Here is a 17,143-nt window from a genome sequence, read left to right on the forward strand (position 1 = left end):
CTACTATCTCTCTGGCCCTTCACTACAGTTTTCTTACAGTTTCCCCAGCATGGCAACATGGAGGGTTCCTTCCCTACCGGCCCGGCCCGTGGAGACCACTCTGGAGAGCCGTGCCCCACCCGTCCGAGCTAGAGCTGGGCTAACTCAAGAGCTGATGGCAGGTACGGCACTTGGTAGTGGCTGGGCCCTGGTGGTGTCAGGTGCAGGGTTAGGACACGTGGACGTGCCCAGGGACGAGATCCCAATTATGCCAAGCAGGGAGCTGACAGGCAGGTGGAGGCCTGACCCAGAGGGTCTTCTAGAATCACGACCCCAGGCTGTGTCCTTGCCCGACTGCAGTTTCTGAGCAGTGCTAGCCAGGGGCTTCGTTGCTGGTTGGGTTTCATGGAATCACACACTTGACACCGGCTGGGGTTTCTTTAGTAAGCTACCGCGAAGTCACACGTTCCCTTTGGGGAGGGGTGCGCTCTGGAGTTTGATGGTGAGAGTTGGACCCTGCCACTGTCAGTTGGGTGTCCTGGAATGTTCTTGAGCTTTCTGGAATATTCCTGAGCTTTCTCGGCTGTAGTTTCTTCCCCAGCCAAACCGGAATAGATAGTAGAATGTGGAGGGGCCAGTGCAATAGTATGGCAGGTCGTACAGCATTGGCCTTGCATGCAGCTGACCAGGGTTTGAGCCCTCCATCCCGTATGGCCCCCTGAGCATCACCGGGTGGCGGGGTGTGGCTCAAAACCAAAATTAAATAAATAAATTAAAAGAACTTGGAGCGACTGAAGTTTTCTAGACCATCGCCCTTTCCCCCTCTGGCCTATGTGAGCCGAAGTTTACAGCAGGGAAGTGGGGCCTCCAGCATTCATTACTGGTTACAGTATCTAGAAAATACTGTTTCTAGAGCTAGTTACCTAGCTTATGGGAAACCACGAATCAATGGGAGGTTGGCTAAGTATTTCCCTGCATTCAGAGGCCGTGACCGTCTCCGGTGGGAGGAGGCCGTGTTCTCCGTCCCTACTCCGTCCCTATTCCCCGCCAAGTGCCAAAGGAATGTGACAGAGAACGCCTTGTGATGTGCCCCGCAGACTTGGGCTAAGCTTCCTCCCAAGCTGTCGGAAACGTTTCCATACAAGTTAAAAGACACGACTCAGGGGCAGTGGGAGATAGCATAGTGGTTAGGGCGCACCCATAGCACACTCCCAACCCACATTCAGTTTCGAGTGCCACATGGGTCCACGAGCCTGGTGGGGTGCAGTCCTGGAGGTCCCCAGCTCTGCTGGGGTGGCCCAGGGATTTCCCCAAATCTCAGGGCCTAAACAGTAATGCGTCCTCCCAGCCCTCTCCTCTGGCCACTGGCCCCGTTGGTCCAGAATCACTACTATTCCCTCCCCCCAGAGCCACTGGAGAGAGTGAAAAAGACTCAGATGAGAAAAGACACCACAGAGTGTCACAGTCCCCTTGGCTTTCCCGACAGTCTGACACTCAGGGAATCGCTCCCAATAAAAAAGTGAGGAAGAAGAAGGTCCCCAGGTCCTTGCGGGGACCAGCTCTCCGTGGGGGTGAGGGGCCTTGGTACGTTTGGTTCCTCGGCAGAAGGAGATCATAACAGAGCTCCAGGGGCCGGTCAGTGAGACTAGACAGAACACGGGCTGCAAGGAGGAATGAAACTCGAGCTTTCTAAAGACGTTATGTAATTAAGATTTTTGGCGAAAAAAGGCTGACCTTTCTCCCGAGTAAGCAGGCTTTCTTACACAAAGAGAGGGCTTAATCTAACACGCTTGAGGTCCTAGCGCAGACAATGCTGGTCCCTCCACCCCTTTGGGCTCTGTGGCTCCGGCTGCCCCTGCCTCATCTTCCCCGTCCCGTCAGAACTCAGGGAACCCAGCCAGGGGCAGAGAAGGGCCCGAGGGTCCCGGAGCTGGCACGGACTTAGGGGACTCTATCTGCCTCCTGGTTCTGCCTCACCCCTGGCGTGGCCGGAACTCCCCGGGTTGGTGCTGTTGGGTTAAACCAGGGGGAACACGCTTTGTCTGAGGCTCCTCACGGTGGCCGCCACGCGAGCAATCCCTGCAGAGATGCACGGACATCAGCTCCGCCCCAGCTTGCCGAAACCTCGGGCACGGCCTGCCACGTGTGGCACACGGGGTGCAGCGGGCCCAGGAGGGGAAGCCCCTGCGCAGGAAACTCGAGCCTCGAGTGCTCTCAGGACGAGGTTTCCCACCCCTAGTCGGAACCAGTGAGTGGTGGACACAGGTGCGCCCCATTTTGGTTGGTTTTGTGTTGCTCTGTTTTGTTCGGGGGATGCTCGGGGGTTACTCCTGCCTCTGCACTCGGGAATCCCTCGGTGGCTGGGTCTGTGGCAGCTCCTCTCCCTGCCCTCCGCAGGCTTCCCCATTGATCCGGAACATCCTCTGCTGTAGCCTGTTGGCACACTTACTCCTCCCCTGCCAGGGGATGCACCCAGCGCCCCGCCCCCAGGGGAGCGCATCCTCTGCTACAGCCTGTTGTCATCCCCCCCGGGGATGCCCAGGGGCTACTCCTGCCTCTGCACTCGGGAATTACTCCTGGTGGTGCTCGGGGGACACATGGTATGCCGAGGACTAAACCTGGGTCAGCCGCCTGCGAGGCAAGCACCCTCCCCGCTCTACTGTTTATTGCTCCGACTCCCAGACACACGTACTTCTGCAGATTCACCCCCCCATGTACCCCATCCCGGGGACACACCATTCAGCCCCACCCCTCCCTTTTCTGATGTGGCACTGAGGCTGCCTCTCTACCATCCTGAAGAGGCATAGGTACCCCACCAACGGAGTGCTCCCCTTGCCCACCTCCGCACCCAAACATGGTGGCCCTTGTTGCCATTTGTCACTGGGAGGCTGAGCGGGCAGGAGGGATAAAGCTACAAGCGTTCCCCGGGCTGGTTCCCCCGAGGGTGGGTGCTCAGTCCTGGGTATTGGCAGGCTCCCCTTCATGAGGGGGGAATGCATGTTTCTGCCATGGCCATTCACACTGTTGCAGATAACAAACTCTCCAAGAGAAATTAAAGTTCGAGGCCCAGGAAGAAGCAAGGTTTAGAATGCAGCCTTAGACTGAAGACTCCTATTCAAGCCCCTCCAGCTTGCCTGGAAGTCCACTGCACTCTTGGGGGGCGGTGTAGGGGGGAGCTGGGGGCGGAAGGGAGGGGAGGGGAGGCAGCCGCCGCAGTCATTGCTTCCTTCTGCAGAGGCCATGTGTTTCCTGAGTTCACAGAGATAGTATTTGGTGAATATGTACAGAACGACAAAGGCCACATCAGGGTGTCTCTCTCTCTCCTAGTTTCTTAGAATTGTCTCTGTGTTTTTTGGAAACTGAACGGAATTTTTGCCAAAGGACTAATTCTGGGTAATGTTCTCACTGGCTTGAAGGAGGGGCAGTTATGATTCCGGTGGTTGTGTGATCACTAAATGGCCTTCTGCAAAAAGTCCCTCCACTTCCATGCCAGATCCTCTCTCCCCGGTCGGGCCTCGCTGGCTGCTCCTGCGTTGATCAGATCCTCACTGCCTGCTTTACCGTGTAATCCAGTGGATTGAAGGAGATAGTTCACCATATAGACCTGATTAATTGAAGAAAAATATAGCTTCTTATTGCTGACATTATGAGGTTAGAAATAGCATCCTATGCTAATCTGCAATGCCAAGGAATGAAGATAGTTTAAATCACATCTCATGACTAATGCATGAGATCCAAAGTTCTTTTATTCCTGGCTATTTTAGAAAACTGGGGTGTATTTTTACTCTAAAAACTAATTCTCTAAGATTTATTGAGATAATAGAAAGTGCATTATTCTTAACAGCTCACTACTGATCCCAGAAAGGCAGAGTTTCTCTGTACTTCAATAGGGGTATCTGCAATAGATTAGGTCAAGACAATTATAGTGAACCCTCAATTGTTGTTATTTTTTTTAACTCAGTATCTGGAAATAAGACGGAAAGTTTAGAGTGCTTCTCGTGGTCACTAGCACATTTTAATCTTACTCACTGTGGACCCATCGAAACAGAAAGAACTGCAAGGAGGGATGGAGTAAAGCTGTTATTCTTGTTTGTTTTTGTTTTGGTCTTGACAAACTGTGAAATGCTGGGCTTTCCCCTATAGTTCCAGTTCGTGAAATCTGCAATCTTTCCACTTGATTTGCGAAGGACCCTTAATTACTGCTGTCATTAGCACCTAGTGTTCAAAACAGTCTGTTAAAATGTACTGTGAGTCTCACCTCCTTGGAGTCCCTACTTGCTTTATTTCATTTTATTTTTCCCAAGGAGGAGTACAATAATAATTGCCTCAATAACAACCATCATTATGTACAGTACAGCAAAATCCGAACAGTATCCCGAGGCGGGCGGTCTGCCGCGCGCACCTATTTCTTTTTTTTGCTCGGAATCCAGCACATGTGTGTGAAGACCAGCCTGAAGTTTTGAAGGCACATCCAGCCAGGCAGGGTCAATTACCTGCGAGGACTCACGACCTGGATTTCAAAAACAAGTCGCTCATTTGCCTTTTCCCCTTCCACGGGGACTCGGGCTGGCAGGCAACCGCTGTGAAGCTTCAATGTTTCTGCCTGGTCATGCACAGCTCTGCAACAGAATGCATAAATGTATGACAACAACTTGGGCTCGCTACCTCGCTGGGAAGAAGGAAATCCAGCCGGGCGCGTCCCCGCGGCCCGGGGCGCGCGCCTGCAGCACGCAGACACACACACACTCGCGCGCGCGCGCGCCCTGCCTTCCACACGCAGACACACACACACACACATACACACACACACGCACGCACGCACGCACGTACGCACACACAGGTCAAAAGTTGATGCATTCCCGAGATCCCCTGCCCTCCCCCCGCGCACCCCCCTCCGGAGGCGGCCGCGGCCCCTCGCGGGCAGCAGGGCCGCCCCGGGAGCCGCGGCGAGGTCGGGGGCGTGGAGGGGCGGGCAGGGCGGGCGCGGGGCGGGCCCCGCCGCTCCCGCGGGCGCCGAGTCCGGGCCGGGTTTTGCGCCGCGTCCCCGGGCCGGTCTCGGGGCCGCCGCCGCCGCCGCCGCGGCCGTGTTTACTGAGCTCGCGCGTCCTGATATCACTCCGCTGGCATGGAGGAGGAGGAGGAGGTGGAGGAGCAGGAGGCGGCGGCGCCGAGCAGTTGATCATTGTGATGGTGGCAGGAGCGGCGGCGGCAGCGGCGGCCGGGCCGGGCGATCGCGGCGGCTCGCGGCGCGGCGGCGGCCCGGGGACCCCAGCGATCGACTTTTGCAGTCGCCTCGGACTGTCCCTGTGTTTCCGCGCCCCCCGCCCGACGACGCGCTCGCTCTCGAGGTTCCTGTGACATGCAACCGAGCCGCCAAAGTACTTTGAGAACACGGGGCGGCATAAACACCCAAACTTTTTGGTGGAAGGAAAATGCACTAGCCGAGCCGGCCGGGGCCCGCGGCGGCGTGGAGTTGAGCGGCTGCCGCGCGTCTCCGCGCTGGAGGCATGAGCTCGTGTGTGTCCATGGGGTGTGTTTTTCGGGACGTGGGGAGGAAAAAGCGCTGGCCAACCACCGGAAATCTCCTGGAATTTATTAGAAAATAATGGATTATAAAAAAAGAGAAGGCAGGCGAGGAGCGGATCTCGCCCGGAGTTGCGACCCGGTTTGCTGCTGGCTGTTTCCGATTCTTTTTGTTGATAGGTGTCTGATGGTATTCGGATAACACCCCCTTCCCCCCACCCCTTGAGCTTTACAGTGTGTGTGTGTGTGTTTTTAAGGAAACAACAACAAAAACCACCCCAAAAATCTCCCCCCCCCCTTTTTTTTTCGCCCGGTCGGGATCGCTGTTTCCATCCATGTGCTTGCGTCTCCCCCGCGTTCCACTTAAACTATTTTAATCCTTGGACCCAAGGAGGAGGCTGATAGGGGGGGGGCTGTGGATAAAAAAAGTTCTTCCAAAATAGTGTGCCCGGGGAGCAGGATGGGGGATTTCTCAGCCCCCGCGGCCGCCGCGAATGGCAGTAGTATTTGCATCAGCAGTAGCCTCGGCGGGGCCGGGATCGGTGTGAATAATACTCCCAATAGTACTCCCGCGGCTCCGAGTAGCAATCACCCCGCGGCCGGCTGCGGCGCCGGGGGCCCCGGCAGCGGCTCGGTGGCCGTCCCCAAGCACAGCACGGTGGTGGAGCGGCTCCGCCAGCGCATCGAGGGCTGCCGGCGGCACCACGTCAACTGCGAGAACAGGTACCAGCAGGCTCAGGTGGAGCAGCTGGAGCTGGAGCGCCGGGACACCGTGAGCCTCTACCAGCGGACCCTGGAGCAGAGGGCCAAGAAAGCGGGCGCCGGCAGCGGCAAGCAGCAGCAGCAGCAGCCGCCCAGCAAAGCCCAGCAAGATGCGGAGGCGGCCTCGGCCGAGCAGAGGAACCACACGCTGATCATGGTGAGGGCGCCCTGGCAGCGGGCCTGGGGCGCGCGCGGTGTTCGGGGGGCGGGCGGGGCGGGGGGCGCGTGGCGCGCGGCCCCGGGGAGAGCCGAGGGGGGCCTGATTGGCACGGCGGGGGAGGCGGGCTGCAGCCCCGGGGTTCGCGTCAACTTTTCTGCGGGCAGAGCTGCCGTCGCCGCTACCTGTTCATCTGTCAGGGTTGTCAGATTTGGGGACGAGGGGGCGAGGAGGGGGGAGCCAGTCACGACTGCGCGGGGCGGGGGGAGCCGGCGGGGCGTCGGAGTAGTGAGGCGCTGCAAAAAGTTTTTCCCCCACCTGCGCCGGTTTAGAGACCCGCGGGGGAGCGGGCGAGCGAGCCCGGCGCGCCCCCTCGCCCCCCGTCTCCGCACCTCGGCCGGGGGCTGGAGGAAGTGGGGGGAACGGCCGCCGCCGCAGCTGGGGGGCGGGCACCCGGCGGGGCCCGCGCCTCCCCGCGCCTGGGAAAGTCTGAGAGTTTTGTGAATGAACTTTGAAGTGGGTGAGAAGCGAGCGAGGCCGGTCGCGCGGGAGCGCGCGCAGATCGGGGCGCGGGGGCGTGTGCGCGCGCGTGTGTGGAGCGGGGTGCCCGCGGTGGGCCCGGCAGGTGGAGCGGCGGGCAGGGTCGAGGGGGAGAAGGCCGGGAGCTGCCGGGGGGGGGGGGGGGCAGCGGCGCTGGGGCGGGCGCCGCGTGTGCCCCGCCACGCCACCTGGCCGGAGAGCCACCCCCTGCTGCCAGCCGCGGGCCCCGCGGCGCCCCCCAGACCCCAGCCCGCCCCCCGCCAGATCGGGGCGCGGGGCTGCTCCGCCCGCAGGGGTGGGAGTGGACGGGAGGCGCGGGCTGGCCCGGGCTTAAATGGCCGGTGGGCGGGGCCGGGCGCGCCGCGCAGCCAATGGCGCGGCGGCTGGCGGGGCCGCGGCCGCTCCCGCCCCCCGGCCCGCGGCCCCAATCCTTTCTCTTATCTCCTCGCTCCGGTTCTTCGGCTTTCCTCGGCGGCGGGGGAGCCGGAAGCCGGGGCGCGGGGTCTCCCCCTCCCCCACGGCGGCCGGCTGCGGGGGGGGGCCCCCGCGCGGGCCTCGGGGGGCGCGGGGGGCCGGGCGCGCGGGGACAAAGAGCCGGCGGGGGAGGGGCGGGCCCGCGGCGGCCGCCCCCCGCACGTGAAGGGGAACAATTTGTTTATCTTGGGCCGCGGCCGCGCCCCCTGCCGCCCCTCCCCCGCCCGCTCCCCGCGCGCCTCCGGGCCCTCCCTCGGGGGGTCGCGGCCGCCGGGGGCGGGGGGCGCTTTGTCCGCCGGCGGGCGGGGAGGTGCGGCTCGCAAACAGGAAGGCCGAGGCCGCGCGGGGGCTGCGGGAGGCGCCCCCGCCCCCGGCCCGGGCCCCGGCTGCTGGGGGCGCCTCGCCGCGGGGCAGGCTCGGGGCTGTGCGTGGTGCGCGCCGCCCCGCACGCCCCTCGCCCCGTTGCTCCGCGCCCGCACGTCCCCCGGCCCCCCGCCCCCAGGCCCCCCGCGCGTGGGCAGCTTCGGGGGGCGCGCGCCGCGAGCGCTCGGCCCCAGCCCCCTCGGCTTGGCACTTGCCGGGGCGCGGCTGGAACAAAAGCCCGGGCGCCGGGGATCGCGGGCGGCGGCAGGGCGCCCTGCAGCGCGGGGAGTTCCCGGCCAGAAAGTTTGGGTGTTTGGGCTAGGTTCTCCCGAGGGGGCCTTCCCGGATGGGGGGGCGCGCGGTGCTCCCCGTCCCCCCCCCCGGGCGTTTATGGCCCGGGGTCCCCGCGAGAGCCCGAGCGTGCAGAGCTGCACTTAGGGAGAGGAGGAGGCAGCCCCGACTCCACGGCTGCAGCGTTCAGAGTGGAGCCCAGTTCAGCAAGTTAACAGATGGACCTGGGGGAGAAAGCGCTTGCAAAAGAGCATTCTGGAAATCAATTTCGTGGCCGCAGCGCAGCCCGCCGATTGGCCTGCTGAGAGGGACAGGGCGGTTTTCAGAACCCTGCCCTCCCTTTGCAGCCGCATTTCACTGCACCTCCGGCCAGGGCTGGGAGCTGTAGCCGGGAAAACAAACAGCCCCGGCCTCTGAAGGGCGGCGTGCAAGTTCTGTGTGCCACAAAAGGAAAGAGGAAAGGAGAAGAAAAAAAAAAAAAGATCAGCCCCACCAAAATCAACAGCATCCTCGCAAGTTAGTTTCTGCTTTTCAAAGAATGCGTCTCAGAATTCGCACAGCCCCCCGCCCCCACCCCAGGGAAACTTAGGCTAGGTGGGAGATAATCATCTCGAAAGTGGAGGTGGCAAAGAAAATGTTGATCTTCCTTTTCTTGATTTAGCGGTAGGATGGTGCTGGTGGGGGGCGGGGCGGGGGGCGGGGGGGGGGGCGTCAGGGGTTCTCAGGCCAGGCTATTCGGACAGCCTTAGAGGAAGGCAGTGTCCACCCAGAGCCAAACCGTCACCATCACCACGGCCATGATTTAAAAAAAAAAAAAGGAATCGGATTCTTTGCTGTTTTACTGCTATTGTTTTCGTTCTCGGGGCAGTAGGTCCCAGGTACTAAATATTGATTAGTTCTTCTGCTGGGCTTGGCTGACGAAGTGTAATGAGCCTAATCAAAAGAGTGGATTTGTTTTCTTATCGTGCACCCTTAGCAGCGTGGGCGGCAAAAACAGCCACACACACAAAAGGAAGAAAGTGAAAAGAAACAAACAAACAAAAAAAAAAGCTTTAGGGCAGAGTGGGGAAGAGGGAGAAATCTCCTGGGCTCGGCGGCTGGGGGGAGGCCCGGGTTGGGGGGTTTGAAGCGCCCTTACTCCTGGGAATCACTGGTCCAGGACCGCGGTCAGATGACACCCCGCCCCCTGCCTTACCCCGCGCCCCTCACCCCTCGAGCTGTTGCCAGAACTCTTGGTTTCTCTTATTAGAGGCCGCCGAAAAGGCATCTTTCCTAAAATAGTTATAATTACTTGTGGTAAGGGACGGGGACATTATTCATTCTCTGGGCTTGAAACTGAAGTCTTGGTTAGAAACGGAAGGTAAATGCCCATTGACAGGCAAGTTTAAAGGTCTGGCCCTGGGGCACACCGGGAGAGAGGGAGCGCCCCCTCCCCTCTCTCTGCTGGCCTCAGCCTTGGGGAGCTGGGGAGCCCCACCAAACCCGGCCAAGGGCCCTGTTCTCCCGCCCTTGCCACCATCATGACCTTCAGAGGGTGGGTGATTTACTGACTACCTCCGGTGAGTCTGTTCTGAGGAGTTCAGCACTTCGGGTTTATTTAATGATAAAAGGATTCATTCCCCAGTCCCCTGAAAAGGCTGCCCAGCCCTTCTGGAATGTTCTCACCGGGGCATGGATGAGGGTTAGGAAATGTTCAGGGCTGCACCTGCTTATAGTAGAATCTGATTTCCCATTTTTTTTTAAATCTTCACGAAGGTCAGTGATGGTCTCTCTGTCTCAAAGGTTGGGGACAAGCCCGTGATCTCAGGCCATTTCCACACTCCGGTCAGCTCAGCATGGTGGACCAGCTGGTCCTGGAAGAGATTGCCGCAGCCACATTACATGTGTCCAATGTGTGTGAACAACTTTTTGAAATCTCAGTTGTCTATCCTTCCTGAGTCCCTTTCATTTTCTAGTACAGTTTGTGTGGGGGGGGGGCGGGGGGAGTACCCATTTTATTTAATTATGATACTCATATTGTCTGGTGCCTGGTACATTTTCTTTAAAATTGGATCAGAAAACCAGAGGTCAGAAAAGGAGATAGACTGTTAGTTAACCATTAATCATAGTCTACAAAATTATCTTCTTCCTGAGTTCCTTCCCTGGGAAAGCTGAGATCTCTGGCAGGTAGTATATTTAATACTTTTTATCCTGTCTCAGAATCATAAAGGGCAAGCTCGAGAATCTTTGTCTTGTTTCTTGTGGCTCGATTTGAGAAAAGTGAACTGTGCTGGTACATTTTTCTGTATAATGTGGGTTTTAAACATTAGAATTACAGGTATTTGCTAAGTACCTTTCTCAGGCCAATAGTCAACTCTTGTTAAGGAGGTGCCTTGAGAGACGATAAGTCTCTCTCTCTCTCTCTCTCTCTCTCTCTCTCTCTCTCTCTCTCTCTCTCTCTCTCCCCCTCTCTGCCATTTTTCCCCCCTGTGGAGTACTTGGACACATTTGAGGCACCTGTGTTTTCTCTCAATGTCCTTTATGCATCATTATTTGTGATGATTGCCCCGTGTTTCTTAATAGTTGTCTGCTTTATTCTGGAGATTAGAATAGCTAAATCCTGCCACATTTTCCACATTACCATCTAACAGATCTTTGAAATCAGATGCTCAAATTTTATTAGGAGGAATAGGTAAGAAACTCTGAAGATTTCCATACTGTGTATGTCTTCTCTCTCAAGTGTGCTTTGCTTGTCTCACCCTATTATTCAGAGCCCGATGCTGGGGTTTTGGGGGTCTTCCTGGTGTCTGTTTTGTCTCCCCTTCCTCCTCCCCTTCCTGCTTACATTTTGGTCTTTGCATGGATCCTTAGCACTTTCACCCAAGAGGGAGAGGCAGTAAGAAGAGAAGAAATTTAATTTCGTTGCTTCCCCATAACTAATGAAACAATTGGATAAGATGCCATTTTGGATTAATTACGGATCTGATTTTGCGAATCATTTACTTTCCATTAGCACAAGTGATCAAGAAGAGGCTGTTTACCTTTCATCCATTCAATCAACAGAATTGGTACCTGGAAGGTACAAAGCTCTATCACGTCTTGCACGTGAAGCTTTGACAAGAGATTCTGGAAAGAGCTTTAGCCTTCTGGAGAGGTTTAAGGGGATACCAAGATTTTGTGTTTGTAATCAGCAGTGACTTCTGTAGAGTTGGACCGTTCCTGTGTGACATTTCAAGTGACACGATGCTCCTTTCTGCTGTTTCAGACTAATTTGATGTTGATCCCCACCAAAAAAAAGCTGACTTATAGGCAACTGCTTCAAAGTTATTAGGCCCCCATGCCCCCACCACCAGGTGAAATTTTCTTTAGAAATCCAGCATGCTTCTCGGAAAACTTCCCCCAACGCATTATTCCTATTTGTGACTTGGAAATGTGGCTTTTGGAAAATCAGTGATGGCCAAGAACCAATTAATTCTCCTGAACCTAAATTGCCTTTGGTTTAAATCTAAAAAGGCTTCAAGAACTCGGGGCGGAAGCTGGATAAAAATAGTCCGACGGTGGAGAGCGCCCTGTGTAATAAATGCTCGGAGCCCGCAGGGTTCCGTGGGGCGGGTTGGAGAAGGAGCACCCCTGAGTCTATTTTCTGAGGCTCCCTGTGAGAGCCCGTCTGTTAAGTGGCTCAGGGGCTGTGGGCCTGAGCTAAGCAGCTCCACGTGGGGAAGACGCCGAGCTTTGCTCAAGCCACGTCTGCACCCACGGAAAGAGAAATGACCCCTTTGCCTCACTGGCGGTTGTAAGACAAGCTGTGCATGCTATTCAAGGGGGGGGGGGGGGTCCAGGAAAAAAAACAAAACATTCGCCAAGACCTGCAGCAGCGAGCCTTAAGCACAGTTACACACCCCAAGGCCACGGGCCGCCCCACCTGTGGGGTCCAGGAGGAGCCCACCCGCTCCTCATCTTCCCTTCCTGACTCGCAGCAGAAGGAAAAGGAAACAGCGACTGGGGCGTCCTTTCTCATCTAGCCTGAGCTCCGGGGCGGGGCTGGGGGCACTCCTGAGTGGCCAGGCCAAGCCCCGCTCTGGAAGGCTCCGGAGAGAGGACTCGCCCCTCCCCGCCCATCTGGGTCCAGAGAAGCCCCCTCTACGTGGGGCTGCTTTCGAAGGCTTGGCCAGCGAGTGGGGGCTGGGCTCCCAGGATTCCACCTGAATCAGAACTGAGAGTGGGGAGGCCCCCTCCCCCCACACCAAGATTCCATCTGATCAGAATTGAGACCATTTGCTCTGCATCCTCGCAGCTGCGGCTCCTTTCCCCCTGATTGCTTGCTCCGTGCTCGGAGTACTCAGGGCTGAGAGCCCATCGAAAGCCCCTCGGGGGGAGCGCCGTCGCGGGGGTGTGCCCTAGGCTGCAGGCAGTGACCGGCTGGCTGGATGCTTTTAGCAGTCTATTCCGGGTTCTGCGCAGCTCACTGGGACCAGGATATTTATTTTCCACAGCTAATGGCAGGGCTGTTTGTTTCTGGAAAGGAGGAAATCACCTCCTAGAGCCTTCCCGTCGCCTCCTTGAGCCTTTCCCATCGCCTCCTAGAGCCCTTTCCACCACCTCCTAGAGCCTTTCCCTCACCAGCCTTTCCCATCACCTTCTAGAATTTTTCCATAACCTACAGCCTTTTGCTTGTACTCTTAAATGAGGGTGCCGGCCATTTGGATGGACTACAGGGCCCTTGGCTCTGGGGTTCTCTGCTGTCCTCCCTCTCCCACACCCCCCTGGCAGTTTGGGGGGGCTGTTTCGCAGGGGGCTGTAAGAGTGCAGCGGCTCTTGTTGCCTCGTGGTGGAAGGTGGGGCTGTCCTGAGCCTCCCCCCATCTCCAGCGACTGCATGCCTGCTCCAGAGAGCACCCTGCTTTCCACCTGGGGCTCCCCAGGGGGCTGAGCGATGCTCAGGGCTTGCGCCTGCTTCTGCACGCAGGAGTCACTCCTGGGGGTGCTCGGAGAGCAGAGGAGACGCTGAGGTGGGCTCACATCAGCCCCATGCACGGCAAAGGCCCTACCCGCCGTTCTATTGCTCCGGCTCCTTGACCCACAGCTTTTAAAGCGCGAAAGGAAAGAGGGTCGGAGAGATGGTCCGGGGGTTCAGCACTGCCTGGGGCCTGCTGAGCACTCCTGGAGGTGGCCCCCAAGCCCAAACAAAATCAAACACGGCAGAAGATAGAAAGCACCGTCGGAGGTGGAGGAGGGGAGCCAGGGAGGAGGCCCTTGGAGCACGTTCACGCTGGTGCCTGCCCCATTGAGTGCCATCCTGTGCCCGCGAGCCCCAAATGCAGTTGGGCCCCGGGCCGCAGAGGTCTTTCCCGTCACTCCCTCGGGGTCCCACACCCCGGGGCAGACCAGGTTAAGCGATTTCATGCTGCACCAGGCCAGGCCGAGGATGGGGCCATGAACGTGCTCCCGGGCATGCATGGAGCACCTGGGTGAGCGGAGTTCACATCTTAGCCGGCTGCGGTGAGGCGGGTTTCACCGTGACCCGCAGCACATGCAGTGGTTGGGGGGGCTCGTCCCACTTGTTCCTGGTAATCACTAATAAACAGTGAGTTGGGGAAACCCTCAGGGCTCTAAAGGCTTGTCCCTTCCTGCAGACTGTGGCAATCACTGGTGTTGCTTTCTCTCTTGTTGGGTGGAGGGGGAGCGTGGGGGGGGGGGAGATTGGACCACACTGGACAGTGCTCAGGGCTTCCCTCATGCTCAGGTCGTTCCTGGTGGGTGCTCGGGGGCCCAGATGTGGTGCTGAGCCTGGCACCGGGCTGGGTGCATGTGCAGCGAGTCGAGCACCTAAGCCCGTGCTCTCTGCAGCGCTCCCTGCTCTCCTGAGCAACTTGCGTCTCGCTCTTGGTAGAAGAAGGTCACCTGGGTAGGGGGGAGACTGGGTGAGGATTGATGAGCTGCAGCAAGGATGGGGTCCCTGGGGTGACACCTGGTGCCTCAGATCTCAGATCAGTTGTCACCACCGGCTCTTTCAGTATGTAAAACAGAGAGGGGGAGGGGCTGGAGCAGGGAGTGGGGTGACCCTACAGTGCTCCGTCTGATGGAGACAAGAGCCAGGTTGCCTCCTGCTGCCTGTGAAGGCGCTTCCCTGAAGGAAGGGTGAGCGCCTGCGGGCCTGGCCTTGAGGGCACAGAGCCGGGCTCGGTCGTTGGCGTTCCTGGGAGCCAGCCTCGGCTGCCTGTTCCAAGAAAAAAACAGTGTGAAAGGTAAAGCTGGCGAGAAGAGGAACTGGGCCGGCGGCTGCAAGTTCTGCCTGTTCACGCGTGTCGCTGGAACGTGGCTGACCCGATCTCCAGCGGTAACAGAGACGAATACCGGCTTGAAATGACGTGGCTCTTTATCTCCATCTCCATCGAGAAAAGGGATCTCTGCGCGGGGCAGGAAGTTGAGATGCTTGTGTGCCACGTTGCCTCATGGAAGGATTGGGAAGTCACGTCTCGGCCTCCCTCCTGCTTTTCCCCTTCTCCTACGTCCCCGTGGTGGTCTAGAACATTCTCTCCCTTCTTCTGACAGCTCCCACAGGCGTTTAGAGCTTGGACATCATCACGCTTGCTTCTCTCCACAGGAAGGGGAGCGTTATTGTACGTGATTCTGTGGCTTCATTTTTCAGCCCTGAACCCAAGTGAGAGTGCGTGGAGCCTCGGCGCCTTCTGGAAGCTTCCCCAGCATTCAGAGTGTCCGCTGCGTGGGGGCGAGCATTGCCACAGGAGGGGCCGCCACTCGGCGTGTTCTAGATTTAGCGAAGGAATCCCCTGCCAGAGTGGGGCTCCCTTGGGCTAACTTAACCTTGTTCCCGGGAGCCCTTTCCCGCAGATCTGGGCATGCACGAGCCTTTCTTGGTTTTTTTTTTTAATTTTTTTGTTTTTTTGCTTTTTGGGTCACACCTGGTGATGCACAGGGGTTACTCCTGGCTCTGCACTCAGGAATTACCCCTGGCGGTGCTCATAGGACCATATGGGATGCTGGGATTCGAACCCGGGTTGGCCGCGTGCGAGGCAAACGCCCTACCTGCTGTGCTGCCCGGATTTGGGTTCTTTGTACGCCGGGAATGCGGTGAACAGCAAGTTGGTTAAAAGAAGCCCGTCAGGGGCCAGAGGTGCTCCCCTGAGCATGGCCGCGGGGCTGCAAACCCCAGAGGGCTAGGTGGGTGCGTGCAGTGTGTCAGGAGACCCAGCGTCGGTGCCAGCCCTGTGCACTCCCAGGAGTGACCGCTGAGCACCGAGTTGGGAGTAGCCCGTGCTGCTTTCAGAGGCAGGAGACAGCCAGAGCGCCCGCCCCAGGGGGCTGTCAGGAGGCGGGCCGGGCGGGGCCCCGGCGCCAGTTGGCAGGGTCTGGGCGCCCGGCCTGCCCCAGGCATGCGCACTGCCCTGCGCTGTGGGGAGCCGGCACCCCGGGCGGCTGTGGGGGCAGGTTGGACTGGTCGGTGAGGTGCCGCTTCCTCGGGGCTCAATTACCCCGACTAACCCAGTCATCTGTGGAACCTGGTAATGGTGACCCGCCGCCTGTGGGAAACGCAGCAGATGGACCCGCCCTGCAGTGCTGGACCCAGGACAGCCTGCCGCCCCCTACCTGCTCCTCCTCCTCCCCTTCCTCCTCATCCTTCCCCATCCTCCCCTCCCCTCCTCCTTCCCTTCCTCCCTCCTCCCCCACCTCTCCTCCTCCTTTTTCCTCCCCCTCCTCCTTCCCTTCCTCCTCCCCCACCTCTCCTCCTCCTTTTTCCTCCCCCTCCTCCTTCCCTTCCTCCTCCCCCACCTCTCCTCCTCCTTTTTCCTCCCCCTCCTCCTTCCCTTCCTCCTCCCCCCACCTCTCCTCCTCCTTTTTCCTCCTCCTCCTCCCCCTCCTCTTTCTCCTCCCCTCTTCATCCCCTCCTCTTCTTTCTCCCCTCCCCCTCCTCCCCTCCCCCTTCCTCTTCCCCCCCTTCCTCCTCTTCTCCCTGCACCCCTTCCTCCTCCTCACCTTTCTCCTCCTCCTCCTCCTCCTCCTCCTCCTCCTCCTCCTCCCCCCTTGCCCCTCCTCCCCACCTCTCGGAGCTGAAGGAGACTTTGGCTACTGCATCCCTGAGCCCTGGCCGAGCGGCCCCTCCCTTCCCCTGCCCAGAGGGGTCTTTCTGGAAATGGGGCCCTGTGCACCTTCCGCTTCCTTCTCTTTTCCCACCCGGGGCTGGTCCTAGGGAGAAGCCCCCCCACCGTCTCCGTCCTTGACCATCCCCACTTGCCTATCGCTGCGGAGAGGACAGCTGGAGTCACAGTGTGTACAAGCTGTTGATGACAGTTATCTGAACATGAGAAATCAGGGCTGGGGGTGTGCAGGGGGGCGAGGGCCCTGCTTCCTGCTTTCAGATGAGGGTCAGCGGGCACCCCTGGCCTGCAGCTGTGGGCAGAGAGCAGGCGGCCCCCGGCCCCGGCTCCCAGAAGCTTCTGTTGGGGCAGCGGCAGGTGCCCGAAGTGGGCGATGGTCGCCCCATCACCACGGAGCCTGCTGTCTCTCGTGGGCAGCTTGGAGGGTCGGGCTCGAGGCGCTGACCAGCCCCCCCCCCCCCGCGCCAGAGTCGTTCCTGTGCCCCCCCTTGCTTCTGTTCCTTTCGGGGCTCCATTTATTCCCACGCTCGAGGGTTTTCTTTGAGAAAATGAGGGTCCGCGGGCAGGCGGCGGGCACCTCCCCGCGCACAGCCTTGGCTGTCGTGCTAGCTATTTCCCGGCGACCGGGTCATAATTACTAGACAAAAACGGTTTTCCAAAGTCTCGTGGGCCCAAGCAGTTTCAGCAGACCTCTAAATTCTCATTTCTGTGGGGAACCTTTTCTTCTTTCTCTTTGGAAGCGTCTGAGATGATTTATAAGCAGCAGCAGACCTCCAGAATCAAGTCTTCATTGTGGTGCTTTTAGAGAGAAAGAATCTCTGGGGCCAGAGGGAGGGGTGAGTGGGTTGTGTACACGCTTGCGGGCAGACGGCCCGAGTCCAACTCTGGGCACCGCCTGGTCTCTCGAGTCCCCCGGGAGCAGCCCCCACGCTCAGAGACTGGACAGGCACCTTCCTCTA

General features: G+C 58.8%; 1 protein-coding gene across 2 annotated transcripts in view; it reads left to right on the top strand.

The window, feature by feature from the left end:
- The first annotated feature begins 5,104 nt into the window (after positions 1-5,104).
- MAML3 (mastermind like transcriptional coactivator 3) overlaps positions 5,105-17,143 on the top strand; it is a 252,893-nt gene continuing 240,854 nt past the window's right edge. For both annotated transcript variants that reach the window (XM_004606267.3, XM_055144476.1), the window contains exon 1: positions 5,105-6,421. In XM_004606267.3, coding sequence (XP_004606324.2) covers positions 5,963-6,421 — 459 coding nt within the window. In that variant the 5' untranslated portion in view covers positions 5,105-5,962. The remainder of the gene's footprint in view (positions 6,422-17,143) is intronic.

The sequence above is a fragment of the Sorex araneus genome, chromosome 7, assembly GCF_027595985.1.
Source record: "Sorex araneus isolate mSorAra2 chromosome 7, mSorAra2.pri, whole genome shotgun sequence".
NCBI classification, from domain to species: Eukaryota; Metazoa; Chordata; class Mammalia; order Eulipotyphla; family Soricidae; genus Sorex; species Sorex araneus.